The sequence below is a fragment of the Aulonocara sp. 'chitande type north' Nkhata Bay genome, linkage group LG19 (genome assembly GCF_057382095.1).
Source record: "Aulonocara sp. 'chitande type north' Nkhata Bay isolate Kocher_YH1m ecotype deep benthic linkage group LG19, A_spYH_male_GT1.1, whole genome shotgun sequence".
Taxonomy (NCBI): Eukaryota; Metazoa; Chordata; class Actinopteri; order Cichliformes; family Cichlidae; genus Aulonocara; species Aulonocara sp. 'chitande type north' Nkhata Bay.
Window position 1 is genome coordinate 11,806,323 of NC_141362.1, and position 23,844 is coordinate 11,830,166.

Sequence of the window (23,844 nt, forward strand, 5' to 3'; positions counted from 1 at the left end):
CTTTTTCTCAAAAAATTTAATTGCAGAATTATTTACACTGAGTGAACTAAGCAATGATCAACGAGTCAAATAGGCAAAATCTCCCAACAGCTCTGAAAGAATGGAGGAAAATGCATATGGTATAATAATAATACAAAATAAATTAACGATAAGGTAACTTGCACTGAAAGAACGCGCCTTGAGAGATGCACGTGTGGCAGACTTAAATAAATACATAACAAATGTACATCAGTGTGACAGTGTCATAATTCTTAAAAACAAGAATAAATAAGCCTACATTCAAAATCAGTTTTTTTTTTTGCATGCCATCATATCAGCTTAGAAAGGAACCATAACAAAGTGAGAATAACAGCAAAACATGAGCAAGTGCAGAAAATAGTTGTTTCAATGAAGCATATATTTTATATTTATATATCTATATATATATTTCTTTACAAATAATGAATATTTGGCATTATATTCATCCTTCCTATAGATATGATATACAAGAGATGAAAATAGTTTTAGCTAAACAACTACCTTTTTTCATTTTGTCTAGTAATTATAGAGTTGTTTCACATTCCAACTTCTAGGAAGTGTTGTATCAGTGTGTTTCTTTCCATGGCACGATTACCAAAAAGTCCCCTTGAAATAGTTCACGTCATGGGTTCTAGAGTTTAAAGCGCAAATACAGTCGTACCAGAAGTGAGGCCACAGAATGTGTAGATACAAGCTCAAACCGCATGTTTGGAGATGGGTCGGCGACGGCAGTCATGGTTTGATTACGTAAAACTAATGTGCAGTAAGAACTTTACAGTTTGCTGGATAAGTCAAAGACATTGCACTTGCAGTTGGCCGCTGCTCTCCTGGCACTGAATACAGCATTGTTGAAATTTTGTACGCTCGGGGTTCACACGAGGTTTCAGCGGGCCACCTAAAGGAAAGCGCTGCAACTGCATCCTCAAAAGAAGACTCCCTTGGCGCTCACAGTATCGGATTCATGCTGCGCGTCATCCAGAAGGATTCAGCGCAGAATAAGCGCTACAGTCGGCTTCGAGGGAATACAAGATCGCTCTGTGAAAAAGAGTTCATGTGAGAATGCGTTTACACCTCAAAAGAAACGGTGTCATCGATGGAAAACGATTTTCACTGGGAGACAAAACCCAGCCGTCAGAGCAGCGAGGTTTGTCTGTGGGGGGATGAGGGAGGGATGATTTCTGCACAGTTCTTATCTCTAAATGCATCTGTAAATTTACTCACACTCGTCTCCTTATTGCCCTTTTCCATCTCCCCTGGTTCCTTCAAGGTCCGACTAGAAAAAAAGGCCTCCTGGCAAATTATGCGATGCGTCTTAAAGGTGCAAATGAAATGCTTGAAACTGAATCAGGTGGCGGTTATACTACGTTTTTCACGGCCCTGCTCGAGATACGTAAGGGAGAAACTCCTCAGTCGTTTCAGCCTCAGCCCAGCAGAAACATGTAGTGCTGATGCTTAAGTTCTACAGTGCAGGCCACAATTCAGCAATACATTTATCAACACAAGCTTTGAAGGGCCTTAGAGGCAGTTTGCTTGATCTCACCAAGGACCCAAAATCTTACATAAGCTGCTTTGCTTAGTCAAAGAGAGGCTAAAAATGACCCGGCGCAGCAGCGAGCGATCCTCACATGAACAGCCTTCCAGCTACAGAACAGCACACAGCACCAGCAGTTTGGGCCTCAGCGCCGAGCTCTCGTCTCCTCTAAGCCAGCATATGTCAACCCGAGTCTGTCTCTCTGCCGTCTGTCTGCCACTGTGGCAACAGCAGGGGAACGTCCCCGCTCTGCCAACTGCCTGGCATCGCACACCCAGACGCTTTCCAGATACCCACTGTCTCACTATTAAAGCTCCCTGCCTCTGCAATGAAAAACCCAACAGAATTCGAGCTCGCCGTGTTTTCTTGTTTCATTATTGAAACGCTGTCACTCCATCGCAGACTTTGGTTACCTGGTCATTCTGTAATGTGTTGTCTGAGGTTTGCTACAAGAAGTTTGGCAGATGAGGAATGTGTCATACATGGTAGCTTGAAAACAAGTGTGAATCCCACGTATGCTCGGAGTTTGTCTTCAAGGATGCGTATGGTTCAAAAAATACTCCGTTTACTCAAAAGTACAATTCGCAGGAGCAAAAAGTAAATCAAGGTATCTAAAATACAATTTATCAAACAGCTGATGGCACGGCGATGGCGTGTAGATCTGTGTGGGGGTGCGGCGGGCGATGGAGGTCAGGCCACAGCTGGGTAGTAATAGGAAAATGACGCGCAGACCTTAGATTGACTTAGAGTCAGCATTGTGCTACAAAAACAAGATCCACGCTCACACATCAGCAACAGACACACACACACACTATTCAAATCCAGGGACTTTGTTTTTTTACTGCTATCATATGATTCATATCCCTGAACCCACCCATAATGAAGCCAGGCACTCGGGCACAATTAGTCATAAAAATAGATTTTTAAAGTGATGTACCGTTCAGTGGACAGCGCATTATTTCGACTTGATTATTTGTCTAGTACTGTACTGATTAAATAAAAAGCAGCACCATTTAGTGGGTTGATTATCCCAAAGGTTTTACTAATAGACTTCAGTCTTTAGGTCAATGATTTGACAGCAACATCAGCAACACAGTGGAGCGAACGTCGAAATCACCGGCACCAAAGTTTCATAATTAAGCAGCAGAATTTTAGCGTTTTGCTCAGAATGAATTTATGAGGAACACAATCACGGACCAGGATTGGATCAAACCAGCTATTCCTTCACTGATTACAATAGTTTTACTGGTGTGTATTGCGCCCGTACAGATTGACAGCAAACTATTTTGAGTCGTGGACCCCTGGAGGTCCCCGAACCACACTTTGAAAACCCCAGACCTCTGTAACAGTTGCATATATAGATGTAGGTGATCTTTAGCTTTTGTTTGTGTGGAATTTAGGATTGTGCAAATCTCCATTCACTACTTAAAATTGGCATCGGTGTGCACAGCCCGTTCTTTCTGTTCAGCAGGGCTCTTGCAGAGTTTTAGCTATTTGAGACTTGCTGCTTGCATCCCTCTGGAAAAGCCTTTGCCCCAATTTCATTTCATTATTCCCCATCTTTTCCTAAAGGGTGTCAGCCACAGGGAGACTTCAAACTACACTGAACTTTTCAAGAAATGGGAAAAATTACAAAGTACTTCATAGATTAAAGAAGCGCGTATGCAGATATTTTGTTTATGTTTTGACATTTTTCTCTCCATCACTCCTCATTAACTGTGGCTGAGGGTGCAACTTGAAAGGGCCTGACAGAAGCATGGTGGATGAAAAGACGGCCGTGCGGCGTAGAGTGTGTGCGCGATCAAAATGACTGCATGTGTGCAACAAATCCAGAGGAGTCAAGAGCAAAAGAAAGGGCGGAAAACAGTGGAGACGCAGTGGGGAAACACGATGAATATTCATCCCACTCACAATTCAAAAATACAACAGTACTATTGTGAACTGGGGTATGTACATTTCCCTTGGAAATACAGAGAACTGTAATAAGTGCATAAGTGCATTTGTCTACACATTTCAATCTAAGGAGTTACAGACACTTTCATACTGGTTTCTACTGCATTGACATGATGAACGTGTTGGCACAAGACTTGCATGTTTTCAGCTTCAAGTAAATGTCGATATCTGAAAGTTGGCAACGTGAGATATATAGGAAAGATGTTTGAAATGTGCGCGTTGATGAGCTGATGTCATTCTTCCACCAATCCAGCCCATGAAGAATGTTTGACTACAACCAGATTGGGTAGAAAGCTGCATTTTTCAACACTGACCAGTCCAGAGCTTATTTAGGGCTGCCTGAATAACCTTGGATGTGTAACCAGTGCCACATGCACACAGTTGAGGTATTTCAAGCATTGGCACTTTGCAAAGACTTGAACTTACAACAATTTAGTGATACTTAGCTTCTTATTCCCCAAAAGAAAAGAAATCATAAGGTAATTTTCAAATGATCAAAAAGTATCGAAGGGCTACTAACTTTAACCGTTTTTGAACAACTTGAAATAAATAAATCTCTCATTTACTCTTTTAGCTCAAAGGCCTGGTTGCTGGTAGGTTCTCAAAGCTGCACTTTTTAAATGGCACTTTGCAAATGCTGAAAAACTACAGATGTATCCATCCAGGACACTGGATGAGAGAGCTTGTAGGTCGGGTGTCATGAGAGTGAGCTAAGGAGAAACCCAAGCGACTCATGTCAGACATACATTTCTGCTAACACTCGCTCTGGATGCAGGAGTATAGCCTTGGCGCATCCTACAGTCCGCTGGGGTTTTGGCGATGGGCACTGAGGATGGCTATCAGATCAGACGACAGATGGATAAAGGAAGAGTAGAGAGATTAGCAGTCTAGAAAAAGGCTAGTTTTAAAGTTTTGTTTGAAATAGGGAGACACGTTAGCCCCTGACCCGATCCTCTCAAAGTCTAGTCTGAGCCTCTGGAATATAGATCTCGATGCTGTCCGCTCGCTCCGAGGCTGAGTTTTGCCGGAAAGAGGCCGCCCGCTTGGCTGCCATGAGCCGTCGGCGGGCTTCCTGCCGGTGCCGATCTGGGAGGTCCAGGGATTTCTCCCTCGTCATTGCACTCTTCTGTCGAATTGTCTTCTTTGGTACGGGAGCTGGTGCCTTTAGAAAGAAGAGAGAAAGATTAAAATGCAATTTTGCGATTTATTAGAAAATCCTTTTTGCTTGCTCCACATTTTTTTAAGAATCAGTCTGCAAGCAGTGAGTCCTCACCTTCTTCTCTGGGCTATCTACAGGCCTCCAGTTGTTGTTCTTGATCTGCTGCAGCTGGTCAAATTTTATGGTGACGTCATCGATGGAGAGCTGCAGCAGGTCCCAGAACCCAGCCAGGTCCTGAGAGGTGGGTCGCGGCATGGCACTGGGGTCCTACGCAGCACGGGCACAAGAGGAAAGATCAAATACTCTTAAGAGTGTTCAAATGGTGAGGTAGATACTATAATGTAACACCGCACATGTGGGCCACCCTGCTTACTGCACTTCAGCTCCAGTCCACTAGATGTCCTCGTCATATTCAAAACTAGTGATTGAAACGAGGGGCAACAGCTTGTGTTGGAGAGCGGTCCCGTCATTCGTTCATGAATGGGGCCTGAAATACTAAGCCGACTTTGTCGGTGCAGACCTATTCATCACTTGATATCTGAAATGAAAGGAACATCCGACTGAAAGGTGCCTCATTGTCTCAGTAACTGCTGCAGGTTAATGAGTCATGGGTTTGAGTTTACCGTGTGCTGGTCCCTCTTTCTTTCATTAAATTAGCTTCTTCCTTCTTCCAAGCTGAATATTCTTGCGAAGGCTTTTCATGATAAGGAAGCACAACCTGCGTACGCCTGAACAGAATTTCTGAGCTGATTTTATGTGTTGATCGCCGCCAACGAGGACCCGGGTACACAGGTTTGTGCTCTAGGACAATAACGTCTAAAAAACATGATCATGAGAGGCTCTTAAACTGATGCAGGGAGAAAAAAGATTGATGGTCTTGAGGTAAATGTGTGCATATTATTAACCTTTGTTCATTACAAATTCTAATTTAATTGCAAATTTCTTTATTCCCAAATCCAACGCAGAAATGCGATTAGAAACAGGCTCTCTTAGGAGGCTTTGTTTGATTTCAGGGCTTGATGGTGTGGAGCACAACACTGTCACAGCTCAGGCTGCAGCACACCCTGCACTGTATTCAGGATTTTGTTTTTATTCATATATTTCCATCCATGTTTTACTTTATAACTTCAACTATTTCAGCTCCATGATTTCATAAACTTTGCACCGACCAAACATCTGTGCTGTGACTCGACAACCAGAGATGGTCAAGCTCTAAAACATTATGACATTTGAAGCGTGCAGCAGAGTAGATGTAGTTTTTTATATGATGGGGGCTTGTTATTTAAGTTTTGAAGTTCCCAACTCATTTGGTTTCTTGTGCATTAAGTAATCAGATAATTATTTTTAGCCAAACAAACAGCAAGGAGTCGCTAAAAGGATCTCAAAAATATCATCTTTGGCCCCAAGTGTAGAAATTCATTAACCAATTAAAATGTTATTTCTTCAGCTCTTTCCTAAAGTTGTATCTGTTGCAACATCACACACAGATATTAAACTTACAGTATTGCTAATCATACTTTGCTTACTGTGACTCCATAGGGGTTACATTCGGCTTTGATATTTGTACAGTATTATGAGATTAGCATAATTCTCCTTCATAAAGCAAGCCATTTGAAAAAAACAAAAACCCTAAGATTTCAAACATGAGTGTCCACCATGTGAGGAATGCCAGAAACAGAATTCACTCCTGTTATCTCTAATTACTGAGAGATGGACTCAGAACTCCATCAGCTTTATTCTGACCTCTGTGCCTGTGATGTTCGCCAAACTCCAAAGTCTCAAGGCTTCAAATATTCAGAGCTGGCAGATTTGGAAGGAGTTGGTGAGTTTTAAGCTTCGGCTGTGCCTGTGTGTGCTTCAAATCCTGGAAATTCTCCCAGAGAAGCACTCTGTGCACACCGTTCGTTTTAATTCAGGCTTCCTAAATGTTGATTGAGACGTTAAAGAAAAGCAGGCTCCTAAAACAAGATGAGACATCCTTTTAAGTTTCTCATTTGTGGACATTTCACAAACCAAGGCGGTGTATGAAATATTGTTTCATATGGATTTATGGCATGGTCAAGGTTGCTGGTTTGTTGAGTAAACATTCATAACACCGTCTCCTTCAGGAGGAAATAGTACCTGGCCTCTACCTACCTACCTACCTACCTACCTACCTATCTAACTGTATGCCAGGTGTGAGGGAGACATCAACTCACAGAAGGTAAGACAGTTGCAGAGAAGCCAGCTGAATAGTAGGAATAAGATACAAACCATCAATGCATATGCCCTACCGGTCATCAGATAAACAGCTGGAATAATAAGATGCCCACAAGAGGAGGAGATGTCACAAATGTCAAGACATGAAACCCCTCATTCAGCATGGAGGTTTTCACCCAAAGTCCAACATCCAGACACTCCATGAGCTACAGAAAGTGGGAGGGCATGGATCACTGAGTGTCAGAGCCACAATACAGTATGAAACTTGGAGCACTCACAAGGGCTGCTCCATGAGAGCCTCAGGCAGCTAAAGACAGACGGTGATGCGGAACAGGAGGTGGAAGTGTATTGGATGACCAAGCCCCTGCATGGGATATATCTGCACCATCTACCTACATCTGTACCATCGACAGACAGGGGAAGCGGCTGACTAAAGAAATCCTACCAGTGGCTAGAAAAGGCCAGCTCAAAGGACAGCACAGAGGCTTGGATCACGTCAGCAAAGGAACGGGCCCCGAGATCCAGAACCATGGAGGCAGGAGCTACCACAGCCAATAGGACGCAAGTTACAGACTGTGCAAAGGTTCCCTGGAGACGATCCAGGACATAGCAGGATGCAAGCCATACACTTAGAGGCAAAACCAGTGGCTGTGATAGTGCTGAGGAACATCTGTGCCACACGCACTGCTGGTGTCTCAGATCCATTTCAATAGGAGCCTGGTTCTACCATTACTTCCTCTGTTCCAGGATAAAGCTGCATCACACACACACACACGCATGTATTGTTTTATTTCAGAATGCTCAGGTCACATATAAATGCGCCGAATAGCTATTGATTCTCAATGTTGCACTTTTCCACAATCAATGACATTTTCAGGCAGTTGGATTCAGTTTGTTAGCACCAGCTAAAGTATTAAACGTGTATTGAAGGTTGAAGAACAAAGTGTGGAACTGTTTCTAATGACAAAAGTTCATTCTACAGCACGATCAATATTTTGAGTCTAACACCTTTGTGCCAGATGTAGCTGTGTCATTCTAATTTCTCTCTCTCTTACCTTCAAGCACAGATGTGGTAGGCTGGATCACATGCAGTGTGGATGGTCATGTTATTTGTGTGCTGCAGTTAATGTCACCTACATGTGAGTTATGATGTAAACAGCAGTTTTATTTGTTCTTTACCTACAGACTTTAATAAAATCACGTCTTACCAGGTTTTGCTGACACAGCCAGTAGAATTGCTGGAATTTCTGAGACATGAGCAGCTGAGCACTTCCCACTGCACTTCGGATTTTCCCTAGAACTGAATGACACGCAGCATATCAAACAGAGCACATGCAAACTGTTAATTCTGCTCAAAGGATCAGAGATTCACTCACTCTCCTCTGACAGGTCATTCTCTTCAGCTTCTGCCTCCATCTCCTTACACCAGCCCTCCATCCTCTTTGTTTCATTGTGGAGCAACTGCATGAACCAGCTCCCGTCCCTCCGCAGGGAAGGGGACGCCCTCCCCGACTCGCCCGGCGAAGCCGCGTTCTCCCGCGGGGAGGGAGGTTCTAGCTGCCAGGTTGTTTCGCTGGTGGTCTCCCGGGGACTGGGGGGTTCAGCAGGGGTACGATAATCCTCCCGGTAGCTGAAGAGCCCCTGGGTGCGCACGGTCCGCACTGCCCCGTACTGGGTAGGTGTGCTGGGCTCTGAGTGACGCTGGAATCCCCCACCAAACTGCAGGCCTTTGTCCTCCATGGTGGGAAAGCCCTCCAACTCCAGGTCGGCCTGCACAGCTGCAGTCACGCTGTTGGAGCGTTTGAACCTTCCCTGTCTGACGGGCGAAGAGATTAACCCTCCTGCCATCCTTTAAAAAACTCACACCCATCACCCTAGGGACCATTCTCAGCCACGCCATAAAAAGACCATATATCCATATTTTATTCCACTTTAAATTAGCCAACCTTGTAAAACTACTTCTCCCTGAAATATTCATGTAAAGTTTTAATTATATTTTCGTTGTTTTAACCCTTCAAATCCCAGTGTTATTACATGAGCGCCCTGTGTTATAAGCCCCAAAAACCAAAAAACGAAACTAAATATTTCCACAAAAAACCAGTTGAAGTAATATGTGGTTGTCATTATAAGTAGGCCTTTAGATGGACCAAAGATTGGCACCAACATACATTTTGACCTGCCATTATTTTTTTTGCATTTTTTTTGCAATTTAAAAATTAAAACTTCAAGGCCCTGAGTCTTCATTGACATCCAAGAAAAGAAGAAAAAATAAAATCATATGATGATAATTTGGGGATGAAAAATAGCGTTTATAATGGAAGTCAATGGGCAGAAAATGGTCCCCAGGGTGATGGGTGTGGGGATTTCTGCTGCTCAGCCATTTTAGGCTGATTTAAGGAATTCACACTGGAATATTAACATTGACAGGTAAAAACTATCCTGTGGCAAGTTTGGTTATATTCCACTGAACACAGTGGAAATGGCAGCCATTTAACACATAGCAGTGGCACAAAAAGGTCCCAAGAAGGCAGGAAGGTTAAAGGCACGGGTGAATGTACACATGCCAAAATGACGAATAATGGCACTGACAGTGGGGCTATTTTCTGCGATACCGAGATCAAACATCAAACCCTGATGTTTTGTAATGATGTGAAAATCCCAAAGCCATTATCTTACCCTTTCTTTTCATCCTCTACCTGGATCCCAACAGAATGGTACTCCCGTGAGCCTTTGCTTTCAGATTCAGAGTCCGTGGCTGCTTCCACCTAATGTGAAGAAAAGATACAAACAGTGCTTCTCATTATGTGAGCTGCAATTCCCCAGTGTTTCTGTGTTTATTGGGTTGGGACTGGACAGAGCAACTTAACGGTGCACAGCGTGTCAGAAAGTAAACATTGTATGATTTATGGAGGCTGCGAACGGAAAAAGACTGAGGTGGTTTTTAGGTTTGAGCAGAAATTAGGCTAAAGAATGAAGCACAGTGTGCTATAGGGTACATTCTACAACGTAAAATGTCCAATAAAGCATTTGTAGTTGCCCAAAAGGAAGCATTAGATTTAATAATGGCACCACACAGCGCCAGCTAAATGTTTGAGAACAACTCGTTCGATGCTTTGCTGTGCAACTATGCAATAAGCATAGCAGCTTCAAATTAGCCACCTTTGCACTCACGCTGCAAGAGCTCAACACAAACACCTCTGAGTTTAGGTCGGGTCAACGTGAAGGCGCTCCATTAGCATGTTTGCCGGACACCCTTACAGAATGTGGACGTGTGCTTCGGGTCATCTTCCTGTTGGAAAACAAATGATGGTCCCACCAACTGGAACCAGATGGGAAGCTGAGCCGCTGTGAATGTTGTGGCTGTTCTACATAAATGGCCAACAGTGTCACCAGCAACATTATCACACCTCCTCTGCCATGCTTCTCAGTGGGAAACACACTTCTCTCACCATCCGTTCATTCTCTCTGCATATCACAAAGATGTGGAACCAGAAATCTCAAATCTGGACTCGTGGGAGCAAAGCCCAGATTTCTGCTGGTCTGCTTCCTTGCCTTTCATGACCCGAGCAGTCTGCTTTGTGTTTGTGTTCCTCTGTGGGCTCAAATTGTGGTCATAAATATTTTGTACTTGTAAATAAGGATTTGTATGTGTAAAAAGAATTTGTGTGTGTAAAAGAGATTTGTGTGTGGACTTAGCCAAAAAATACGTGTGAAACTCTGGACTCAAGTTTCAAGTACGAATTTTGACCCTGTTTTTCTTCCTTTCATCTGATTGGCCAATGTCACGTGAATCACAAATGTAACTATCCAATCAGAGAACAGATGGGTTTGGCTGTTGGAGGGGTGCTTTTTTGAACTGCAGGTCCTTGAAGGGTAATACAGTTTGAAGCTGGAGGATCTCTATGTAAATATCCGATAGCAGCTAGGTCCCCTAACTTTCAGTAGCTGTTGAAAGGATAAAGTTGTGCTATATCAGTGGTTAGAAATACCATTATTACTTTAGGATTAGTTTAACACAAAGTCAGGCCTGACCCGGGACCATGGCTGTGAGTCACAGGCATGAAGGTCCTTTCACATCAGACGCAGCATGTGATGCTAATGCTAACTGCTAACTAAAAGCCAAGGATCCAGAATTTGTTGCGCTGGCTGCTGGGCTCTGTGGGTTTTTGCAGCAGCTCTACCTGTACTAGATGCTAGTCCCTGTATTAAGCAGGTAAACCTGTGACACAAAAATCACCAAACTCGGACGACCACAGACTGTTTTTCTTCGTGGTGATGAAGGAAAACGCTGGGCTGGCATGTAAAAGGGCATTTATTCCCTTCAAGAACCTGAAGCCCCATAAAGCACCCCTCCAATAGCCAAACCCATCTGTTCTCTGATTGGATAGTTAAATTTGAGATTGACATGACATTGGCCAATCATATGAAAGGAAGAAAAACAGGGTCAAAATTCATACTTGTCACTTGAAACCTGAGTCCAGAGTTTCACACGTATTTTTTGGCTAAGTCCACACACAAATCTCTTGACAATGACAATAAATAATAAATACTAAATACTAAATACACACACAAATTCTTTTTACACATACAAATCCTTATTTACAAGTACAAAATATTTATGACCACAATTTGAGCCCATACTCCTCTGTGCTTTCTTTCTCACATTTCAGTCATAAAAGCTTGAGTCATGCAGGCTCCTCCAAACAGTTTATGTGGAGGTGTGTTTGCTACTTGAACTCTGAGAGGCAATAATTTGGGCTCTACGTTGAGTGCCACTGACTGCAGAGTGCAGAGCTACTGCGACTCTAGGACTTCCAGCATGTATGCCAGGTGAGGCTGTTTCACAGCGCCTGGTGTTTTTTGGGTTTTTCTGCACTGCAGGAAACAGTAAAATGTTCAGGTTAATGGACTCTAATTTCTGAACTTACTGATGCAATGTCATTTCTCTGTTCTTGGCCTGTGTTTTCTGTAGAGTGGCCATTGTGCCTCAGGATAAAGGGATGACTGCAGATAGCAGGAAATACATTCGAGGCACAACCGTTAGCTGTAGGTGATGACCTCATGAAGGTCATGAAGATAATTTAAATAGTGTGAAAAGCCATCATATATGTGTATAAAGATAAGGTTTCTTTTGAAGCATTTTTAGTCAGTTATGGTAGACTGGATGCTGTGGAACCATCCACAGTGATAGAAATGAGGACATTAGTTTTTACTATGGAGGAGGAGGACAGAGCGGCGGATGATAATGGCTCCTGCGTGGCTACAGTCGGTGGAGCCACATTTAATGACACCTCTTCAGTGTTGACCATTTTGCTCTGCTGTTCTTCCTCCATCCGTTCTTCTTTTTCTCTTCTAATTTCTTTCTCTCACTTGTCTCTCTTTGTCTAGTTTCCACAATGTCTGCTTTGAGTGATCCAAACACAAGCTGACAGCTCTAAGTATACCAGTTCACAGCTGGCAATAAAATGCATCTTGAGTGACCACTTATGATTGGATACGACTTCCCCCGCTCCTCATGCAAATAAAAAAATAGATCGTTTTCTGTTTGCAAAAAGCAGATTACAGCACTCACATCTGCCCTGCATACACATACCTCAGTGCATGACCAGACGCAGCTGCTGTGGCTCCTACAGCGCCCGCTTCAGTCCCTCTCCATGCTTGTATGTTCATGTGAAGTGCGTTTGCTCAGACTTGGTCCCTGATTGATCACATCATCGAGTTATCTGTTCCAGCCTATCAAAACTGTAAACCCCAGTTTCTTGTTTACTGCTTTTCCTTTGTCTACCTGGGCTTTCTTAATAATAATAATGGATTGGATTTTATATAGCGCTTTTCAAGGCACCCAGAGCGCTTTACGATGCCACTATTCATTCACTCTCACATTCACACACTGGTGGAGGCAAGCTACGGTTGTAGCCACAGCTGCCCTGGGGTAGACTGACAGAAGCGAGGCTGCCATATTGCGCCATCGGCCCCTCTGGCCACACACCTTACATCACACCTTACATCACCCTCCTCCAATCAGATGCTTGTCTGCCTGCACGTCTCAGCCACTCCTTCACCCACAGCCCACTCAGCACAATCATACCATCTTCCATCTTCTCTCCAGCGGCGGTTATCTACCCCTGCCAGCCAACGCTTATCATCTTCTTCATTACCACTCATCTATCCCCCGTATAGGACTGTCTTCCTGACCTCATTTTTCCCAACACCGACCCTTACCTGAAGTCATCTCCTAGTGAAATATGGATCCACTGCGTCGACACATAAGCTACACAAACATCTGATCTATCCTTCTTTATTTTTATTTGTCCGGTAAAGACTACGGGAAATGAAAGCCCAATCACAGCTGTGATTACTGGAGAGCTGAGTAAGTGGTTCTTTAATGAGGCCCAGGGCACATGTTGACCATATTTTGGACCGGATGACTTTGGATGTGTTCTGAGCGATCAGCTCTCTATTCTGTCGGGTGTATTTATAACCTGAGCGGTGCAGCTTTGATAAGAGCTGAGCGGAGCCTTATGTTCCCTGAGAGAAAGAGAGAGTGCTGTTCGTCCTTTGGTCACCTGGGTTTCCTCGCAGGGTTGTTTAGAGTCAGCTAATCATGGGTTAAATATTTCAGGAACACATTTACAGCATGCATAGGTCAGAAAAATGACTCGTGGCTGTGCCCTGGTTTTTTTTAGCTGGTTCTACTTTGCATTTACCCACAAACTTCCCTCATCATTTACTGGGTGATTTTAAAATTAAAAAATGTTGATCCAGTCTTTGACAATATACCAAAATGTGTTTTTATACTGTGATTTTTTTAAAGGTTAGACAAGCAGGACTTAATGTGAGCATTGCGTCCTCCTCAGGATGAACTCTAACAACTCATGATCCTAGTATGTGAATTTGAAATACCTGCATAGTAAATAATGTTTGTCTGATATCAAAGCACTGTGCTATAGTGCACATAGCTGTAAAAAAACGAGTGCATTTCTCTGCCAATGATATCATTCCAGCCCTCAGGTGTTTCAAAGAGTGCCCAAAATGTCTATAAGAGGCCTTTTAAGCATCTGACATTCATAAATCTCCGACTCAGTGTAGTATTATGACTGTGAGAGTGAACCAAATGCATTGGTTGAGAATATCGTGCAGTTCTGTTGTTTGGAAATGTCAGCCCTACCTTTGTTGTGGAGTGGTCAGTATTAAAGCTCAGGAGTGACATTTTTGGTGAGCTATTTTGTATTCTGTCAGGCTGTTTGGAAGAAGCTATTAGCAGGGAGGAAATGTGCACGGAGCAGCCTGCTGAGGTGACCTCCATCACTCGCTTCGTGTTAGAGGCAGAGCCCAGTCCACCTCATGATAGAGTTTCATGTCTGTGATGGATGAGAGCTGAAAGAAGGCAAAACATCCAGGATGCCGTGCAGTTTGCGTCCAGCAGGCTCTTTAGGCTGGACATACTTTGGCACGTGCATGCAGAAATACAAGGGCGTGCATACATCATCACAGGCACAGAATCAGCACAGGTGTGGAAACTGAAAGCTGCACGGAGCGACTCAGCCTTTCATCCACAACACTCAAACACCACCTGGTGACTTCCTGGAGCCAATGAGTGCGTTTAAGGTTAAAAGCTTTGACTCCTTTTTTCATACGACCTCATTAAGGCTCCAATTAAAACTCTTGCTGTGAATAAATCAATCAGACTTTTGGAATGTAAGCATGTCTGAGTTCTAAAGTGGGAAAAGTGCAGCCCAGATGGCTCTAAAGTGGTCCCAATGGGAGGACCGGAGGAAGTCAAGTCAACACCGAGTCCACAAAGCCAATAATTAACATTTAAAAAATGTGCAGAAATGTTAAAAGTTGACCTCCTGTAGGAGAGGCAGGCTGAGAGGGTGAAATCAATGCAAAGGAAGGATAATCCAGGTTAATTACAGGACTGGGTGAAGCACGTGGATGACGAAGAGGTCAGCTGAATATAATAAATGAGTATTTGCATACTGTAGTTCAAAGACTTCTGGACTATGACACATTATCCAAAGTCATAATTAAAAATATGCTTTGGTGAACTGACACTAAGCTCAATTTCTTAAATTTGTACAACAGCAATTTTGCTTTTCGAATAAAAAATCCCTTAATTGTAAAATAAGAGACTCCCTGGTATTACAGCTTAGTGTATTCAATAATATTTGAGTCTTTCCAGGAAAGGTTTCTGAGAACTTGTTAGAAATTATGGCTCTTATAAAATAAAGCTTTAATTCTCCAACATGAAGGTCCAAAGTGATGGGATGAAACCTTCTGCATCGCTGCTAGGGATACTTAAAGAAACCTGTCTGTCTCAGGCTATATACGGTATATTTCTCATGCTATGATTTACTCACCACAGAGGACCCATTCAAATTGTTCTCATGCAGTACAGTCAGAGTATAGGCAGGTAAATATAATGTTGTTAAAGATGAATGTGAGAATGAAGCATATAAGTCTTCTCAGACTGTAATGTTTTCAACCTAAACATTTATGATTAGATGAACGAGAAATTCTTCTTTCTGCTTATTTTATATTTGAGTCCAGAAGCTTAAATTACCTGCACTGGTAATTTAACTGGACTTTCCACACATCACTGGAGGCAATTTCAATGTCAGTATAATTCTCTGTTACACACACACACACACACACACACACACACACACACACACACACACACACACACACACACACACACACACACACTCCTGCATTTTCACCTTCACTTTCATCAAACACACAGCACTAACAGTGGACTCGTTCTCCCAGAGGGTTTGATCGCCACCTCACTGGGTCAGATCGCTCACGCACATGTGCTGAATGTGTTGCTTTGCATTTTTCTGAAGTGTTGCAATGAGATTTGGATGTTTCACTTCTGTTTTCTTTAAATGAGCAGTTGGGTGGCCTGTTCATCTTTAGATGGCAGGCTTTGACCCTGGCTAACAGGAAACAGAAAGTGCCAGTACTGCAAATGTGTTGGAGATGAGGAGAGTAAGAATGTGAACAAGGATATCTGAACTTTGCTTGAGTAATTGGGTAAATCATTTCTGGAGCAAAGAGTGAGTAAACCAAGATGTTTACATGAGTCAGGGAAATGTAGCCTGGTTACTGTGAGACCTTCATTAACACTGAGCTCATTTCTCCTCCTAAAGCAACCATTTTTAATGCAAGGCTGGCATTTTACACACAAGATGGGAGAAGCTGAAAGCTGCTTTTAGCAATGCACTAATAACTGCAGATGGCTCAGATGTATATATATAACTGACAGACCCTGGCGTTTTTGCTCTGTCTGCTGTTTATAGTCTCCTGACATTATCACTATGCTTTTATCATTGCATCTGAAAGAATATATATAGAATATGTTAAAGGCTAAGAACCAGTGCAGCCAATCAAAATCAACAGATAGATCAGAGTGGAATCGTGACTGGGTGGGAGGTCCGTTAAAGGATCACTGTGGGCTGAAGTGGAAGACCAGCACAGAGGCTGTGTACAGACAGGGGCTGAGCAGGCTCTACTCCCTAAGCAAGCTGAGATCCAGGAGATTTCCTGCCTCTCAGTTGTGGTGAGCACCGGGTACTTCACTGTGGTCTGCTGAGCATCAGAGCTGTGAATAAACTGATTAGGAAGGCTGACTTTATGACTGGAGAGGAGGTGGCTGAACAAACTGTTATCCTGACCATGCACCCTCTGGGCCGGTTACAGGACAGGCGGCAGAGCTCGTTCTCTCACAGATTCAGCTCGGCTACTACAACAGCTCTACAGTCACACACACATCTGTCTAACAGAGACTTGTCGGCTCTGCTACGTTTAACATTTTAACCCTGCACTCTTACAATACAAATGATATTTTTTACACACTGACACCACAAACAGGGTTGAGAGGTTGAGTTCAGTGACTTGATTTAGCCATTTAGCATGTGAGTCTGCGGGTTTTGACCCGTAGACCCAGATCAGTGCCGGCCTCCAGAAGCCGTTTGAGGAGCTCCAGCTTTTGTTGCTTCTGTCATGTGTTTTTGGGTTTGTTTGTTTTTACCAGTTTCAGTCTCTTATCATTAAAATCGCTAATTTTTGATGGCAGTAAGAAAACGTTGGAGGCAATTTAGACAGAACAGGGAAATTTGCCAAATGTTCTCCTGCAAATTCTCAAGTTTGGATGCGTGGAAGAATCTCCTGACTACCAAAGGATTACTGTTTGACTTCCCCGTAATAATATTTAACCCCAGCTCAAACCAGTTACCTCTTTTAATCTAATTTTGAAAGAAAACACTGCAGTTAGGATGCACTTAATTTCTTTATCAAAGAAAGATATTCAAACACAGGCAGAATGAAATCAAAAGGTTCAAATTTTATATATGAGCAGGTTTGAGTTTGCAAACAGTTTAGCAGGAACGACAGCCAGCAGAGTGGATATATGTACGTGCACATATTTGTGTGGAGGAAGAATAAACAGGAAAGATGCACTGATTAAGGTAGACAAGTACGTAATAATGAGATGAAAGCAGAAAACCAAAAACTCCCTACATGCAAACTTTAAAACTTTAATAGAACTGATATTCTGCTTTAAATGGCTACGAAGGCGGAGTGAACTGACTCCTCAATCTTTTAAGAGCATCAAAGCAGACACCTGCAAAGGAAGATCAGCAACAGCAGAACCTCGGCTACAGTCGGAGCACGAGTGAGACAAATCCAAAGTAAAATGACTCTGAAGCGGGAGGTGGAGGGAGAAAAAAGGCACAAAGGAAGCGAGAGGGAGAACAATTAGAAAGGGGACCGAGAGAGTCAGTGGGGTTAGACAGAAAGAGAGGCAGGTACAGTAAGAAGAGGAGTGAATGAACCGTGGAGTGAACTACCATTCACTAAAACCTGCTCCAGCATGAGTTGAATCTTAATTAACGGATTGCAGTAAGATGACTCACTCCTGCTATTTTTAGCCCCTGAAATGAGAACGCTGTTTCTCGGCTGAATGTATGTGTGGGAAACTATTCTTTGATGTTATATAACCACACACAGGTTTGAGCAGTGCGAGTTTTAGGACCAGTGAAATGGCATTTTAACCATGCACGCTCATTTGAAGACTGACCTGTATCCCTATAGATGATCGAGGTGTTTTCAAGTACTCCTCAGCCTTTGACACGAGGACGGCCTTATCGCAGGTGAGCACTGAGCTGTGAGAGTCTGTGGACGGGTGTCTTTTTCCAGCCATGACTCTGGCCGCCTCCATCGCTATAGTAACAGCTTTGGTGCTATCCAGGCTGTCGTTGGAATTGTAGAGGCCTCTGCCCGGGGTCAACCCCAAGCTGATGCCGTCGGACGCCCACATCCCACCATGAGGGTGCCTCCCCTCGTGGTGGGCGTCCTGGGTGGACTCGGTGCTACTCTGGGCCGTGATGGAGATGAGCGGTTTGGAGGTGGTGCGTGGCGGGACTGGAGGAGGGGTCTTCTTATAGCTAGGTGTGTAGGTGATGGCTAGAAAAGAGGCAAAAATGAACAAAGCCATTTTCAGAATATTAACATTTTAAATTTACATTAAATTCCCACTGTTCATACTATATGTTTATAGTATAGCAAAGATTTTATGATGCAAGGCAATGATGTAAAAAGATTTGATTTTATTTTGGGAAAAATATGTCAAGGTAACTATAAACTACAATGCACATGTTCATAATAGTGAAATAGTGACGGATGATTTTATTTGATTTTTTTTAATGTTATTCTAAGTTCAGTGTGGCCATAAGTCTGTTTTTAGTTTGGTCTGTTTTCTGTTCAGGTGTGTGTGTGCCTGTTTAGACATCATCGTGGGGACCAAAAATTGGAATGTTACTATACTTGTAGGACTTGTGAGGACGCACACATGATTGGGATTTTGGTGTCAGGGTTAAGGTTAGGTTCAGGCTAAGGGTTAGGCATTCATTTATGATGGTTAGGGTAAGCATCTAGGGAAAGCATTATGTCAATTAGATGTCCTCACTAAGATAGCAAAACCAGAATTTGTGTGTGTGTGTGTGTGTGTGTTTGTAATTCATAGAAATGATCCGTAAATAAAAGTTAATCATACATAAAATCCAGAAATAGAAAAAGAAACAAACTTGGATGTAATAGAAGCAGAAGGCCAGCATGATATTGATAAACACATGCAGATGGTTTGTATCTCACAGATTACTAAATGTGATTAAAAAAAAAAAGAAAAAAAAAAGTGCTTTTTTATACTACAGTGTATGCTTTTTCATACATAGTATACACAGTACCATAGGCAAAGTTGCCTCCATTTTTGTAATTTTTTTTAATCAATATTCAAGGACTCTATTTTTGGAGTGTATTTTACACATTAAAAGTGAACCTCTGTCCAAAAAATGCACTCAGTTTACTTCTCATTTACTGTGAGCATCATTTTCTCCCAGTAATTACGGTTAGGATATGTTTGTTTTTTTTTATTCCAGTCCATTCTTCATTTGCAGCATTTAAATAACCTTTATCAGATTTGATGGTTTTGTTACATACTTTAAAAAAGTGTTTTGCTTTTCGTTTACAACTGTGGGGATTAAATTGTGTTAAAATGTACAAAACAGTGATGTCACGTTTTGAGACGAGGACCCAGGCACAGAGAGACTTGATGAATTTAAGAATCTTATGATTTAATAAAGAAATTTACAGACTTGCACGGAGATGGTAAAATTATGATGACTGATAACGGAGATGAAGACAACAGACGATGAGGACAGGGAGGAACAGGGGTTTAAATGCACCAAGGAGACACTCAGAGGGAACTCAGGACAACTGGAGACATTTAAGGATGCAGGGACTGACAGAGACGGGGAAGAAGTCTCATCGTGATGAATAAAGTTTATCTTGCCTGGCTGGGCAGCTGCTCAGCCCCCCAAAGCTCTGATCCTAGAATCGCCCCAGTGGGGCATTACATTTGGAAGAAGCTAGCTGCTAAAGAAACAGGTTGCGGGTGAATTAGAGGTGCAACAAATTGAACAAATGAAGCCTCACAGCTCTGCCCAGTAGCCTGAAGACAAGCAGAGAGAATAATGGCTTGTTGTCCACAGACCCATCCAGGGTGTACTACCCACCCGAAGCTGAGACTGAAAAATACTGGAAGAACATCCAGGAGAAAGAAGCGTCACTGGTGGATCTAAGAGCAGACGAGAGCAACCTCCCAGAACAAGAGCCAGTGAACGTCACAAAGACAGCCATCCAACCACAAGAATGAGCTGGACCAGTACCTGACATGATCCATGCCTGCTGACTGATGAAGCTCACAGCACTCCACGATCGCCTGGCAGCACAAATAAGGGTCACTGCTAACAGCAGGCTGGCTAACACAAGGCAGAACCATCCTGACCATAAAGGGTCACCATCGAACTACCTGCCTCTCCACTACGCGGAAGCTCCTCTCAGGTATTGTAGGAACTAAGCTGAGCAGGTACATGAGTCAATGAGCACAGGTCAGAAAGGCTGTATAACAGCAGAGGGCCACAGCACCAGCTCCTCAAATACCTCCAGAAGCAGTGCAATGTTAGGAAGCAGTGATCTGATACCCAGCTGGAGTAATAAACTCACCCAGTGCTGACAGGACTGCTGGGATTGGCTTCAGAAGAATTCAGGGACAACTGGGTTGTATTAAATTCAGTTAAACTGAATTGAATTCAGTTTTATTCATATGGCACCAAATCGCTACAACAGCCACCTCAGGGCACTTTATATTGTAAGGTAAAGACCCTACAATAACACCAGCCCTCATCACCACAGCCTCAGGTGTTCAGAGACTGGTTTTTACACATAAAGTAATAACACAGTAAAAAAAAAAAGCCGTTGTGAAACGTGAGACTGATCTGACATGGATGAAAACCAGAGAAGTAATCAGGAGTACTCATGTGGAGGATTCTGCTAAAGGAAGGCTGACACGTCTCGTCTTCTTATTCTGCCCGTTTCACAACAGAAGGAAGGAGGATTACTTTCTTTCAAGTGCAAATGAGAATATCGACTTAATCCACAGAGAGATGGACTGGGGAATGGGTCACGAATGCCTTCTGGGCTTTGACATGTCTTTATTTTCAGAAAGCTCATCGTAGTTACAGGCCCGAGCATCTGAAGCACGAGCTGTGAGCCGGCCACCTCAGAGCCAAGAGCAGAAGGAAGATCGACGGCAGAGCGGAAGAACACCGAGTCACGCTGCGGGGCAAGTTATGGGTTATCGTTTTCCTCAACAAAGAGGCAAACTGAGCTGAACTCAGCGTTTCTTGTGTGCTTACATCACACAAAGCCACTTCTTTCAGTTCTAATGAGCTGCCCCGTCCACGCAGGCCCCCCAAACACTAATGTGTAGAATTAATAGCATTTCACAAGTACAGAGCAAACACAAACCTTTTTGTTTGCATTTATCTTAATAAAGAGAGAAATTTCTTGTAACCATCAAAGCCAGCGCTTCACCTGAAACCTACAACAACTTTTGGCCTCTTTCTCACCCCGACTGCAGCTGTGTATAAATAGCTACAGACGTCTGGTCTATGGAGAGTGTTCTGCTCCAGGGACTAAATGACTCACACTGACGGCCATTCACAGAATTAAGTCCTCGTGGATGAAGAGATGCGAACCCGAATAAAGACGGAAAATGGGAGAGAAGGAAAATGTAGAGGTAAGAGAGAAAGAGGGAGGGAGAGTAAATCATTGCAGATATAAAGAGGGATGAAAGAGGGTTTTGTGTGTGTGTGTGTCATAGAGAGCAAGGATAAATCAGGGAGTGCGGAGCGATCGAGGGAGGAAAGAGATGACCCATTGAAGGGGCATGATTCAGCAGGAGGACCAAAATAGAGCCATTATTAGCCAGCCAGTCGTGCAAAGGGGAGTCATAACTCTTGGTCCCATCTTGTCAGTGGCAGTATTACTCAGCATGTAGATGAAGTGAACACCAGAACATACGCACTGCTCGCTCACTCATTTCAGACAGAGTATTTAACACTATTATTATACATCATGTTCCAACATATGAAGCTGTGGTGATGTAGTGCAAACTGCTCTCTGTGTACGTGAAGCCGAGTGATGTGATGCTCTGTGTTTAGAGGTTGGCGACGTGTCGGGGCGCACTTTGTGTTCTGTCTCCGAACTTTCTGTTTTTTATTCTTTGACTTCATCACGTTTTAAATGTTGTTTTGATTTGACTTTTATTATTACCTTTAACTCAGGGGTGTCAAACTTCAATTTGAACGTTTTTGTTAAAGATTAAATGACTGTTTTTATTCTAGTGGGGGAAAAACAAAAATGTGTGAATGTGTCACAGGGCAGAGGAATGAGCTACCAGAACCTTTTCTGTCTTTTTACACATTCAACATACACAGAAATGCGTTGTTGAAATCGCAGTTCTTTTAAAATATCTCAGGGATTGAATGTCCAGCTAAATGTCGTTACACTGACAGAAAGGGCAGTTTCAGCGATGGGCTGCATGTAGCTCACAGTATAAAGTGATTTTGACGTTCCTGTTTTAAATTACTGGTTCTTAGTGCTTTTTCTACTCGCCTTGAGCACTCAAAGCGCTTTTACAATATGCAATAAATTAGACGTGACTGTAGGGTCCTTTACAAACATCTGCATGTGATGAGCTGTGAGTGAAACCAGGAGGAAACCTCGTCCTTAGTCAAGAGAGCAGTTTCTGATGCTTCAAGAATGGGAACATGAGAGGCTTGAGAGGTGCAACAGACCCATTTTTAACACCGCGGTTGTTTTAAGAGAACATTTTGTGCAATTAGCAAAGCAGCAAGACTGCCAGCTGAAGCAGGACCATCAATCAGGAAACGCAGGGAAATGCCCCGTGCGGGGGCATCAAACCTGAAGGCCCGGGCTCACTGTGTGCTCTTTGTGTTTTTGTATGCAGTTTAATTAATTTAATTTAACCCTTTCAGGCATGAATTATGACAACCTCAATCAGGATCTTTCTCTTAAGTATTTTTATTCATCTTTAAAAATATGTATTTCTCAAAGAGTTTTTTACATGTCCACTTAGGTGGACAACATACGTTTTGACAAACGAATCAATAATATAATATGTCTGTTGTGTTTATGTGCAAGTCTACCATCAACACTGACACAAATACAAGAAAACAACCTTTGAATCCACTGCAGTGACCACTATGTGTGAAAGGGTTAATTATTATTGTTAGCAGTGTTAATGTTAAGGACATTTTATTTTTGCTCTTAGGTTACATCAGTGGATCTGTAAAGAGAGCACACGTGGCTGAGGGGAAAATATGTGAGTGCCGAGGCAATCAGTAGTGCAGCGGTCCCTCGTTTATCACGGCGTTACGTTCTGAAACTAACCAGCGACAGGTGAAATCCACGAAGTAGCCAACTTTATTTTTTACAGTTATTATAGATGTTTAAAGGCTGTAAAACCCGTCACTACACACTTTATACACTTTTCCCAGACAGGCACGAACATTTTCACACTTTTCTCTCTTGTTTAAACTCTCAAAGTTCAAACCTTCGTAGAAAAATAAGTCCAGGATTATAGAAGGAAACCAAAGGAGTGCAAAACGTTTCTTCAACATTGTTGTGTTTGTCGTGGAGAAAACTTACAAACCTACAGTACAGTCACACTTCTAGCATCGAAGATTTATTTGACAAACTGAACGCATTCTGTACTGTACAGAAGACACGCGGAGGAGACTGATTGACAATGGTCTACAGCCAATCAGGACGCGGATCAAAACAACAAAACAAAACAAAAAACATGGAAAATTGCACAAAAAAAGGCTGCGAAAGGTGAACCGCGTTATAGCGAGGGACCACTGTATCTGTGAGAGAACATCAGCTAAACATGTTCAGGTAGACCTGGCATCAAGTCTGGTATGGCTGTTTTTAGTGGGAACACAAAATCTTCCAAATGTTGCAACTAAACTAAGAAGGTTTAGTTGTGCTTAAATGTTGCATGCATGCATTAATTGGAACATGCATGGTGCAATAAATAAACTGTGACACAAAC

At 42.8% G+C, this 23,844-nt stretch overlaps 1 protein-coding gene across 1 annotated transcript in view; it reads right to left on the reverse strand.

Moving 5' to 3' along the window:
* LOC147306607 (disks large-associated protein 2) overlaps nt 1-23,844 on the reverse strand; it is a 26,386-nt gene continuing 2,542 nt past the window's right edge. The window contains exons 3-8 of the mRNA XM_086275886.1: nt 17,947-18,332; nt 9,537-9,625; nt 8,237-8,676; nt 8,069-8,160; nt 4,776-4,928; nt 1-4,664 (exon numbers count right to left, since the gene is read on the reverse strand). Of these exons, the coding sequence (XP_086132012.1) occupies nt 4,458-4,664; nt 4,776-4,928; nt 8,069-8,160; nt 8,237-8,676; nt 9,537-9,625; nt 17,947-18,332 (1,367 nt within the window). The 3' untranslated portion in view covers nt 1-4,457. The remainder of the gene's footprint in view (nt 4,665-4,775; nt 4,929-8,068; nt 8,161-8,236; nt 8,677-9,536; nt 9,626-17,946; nt 18,333-23,844) is intronic.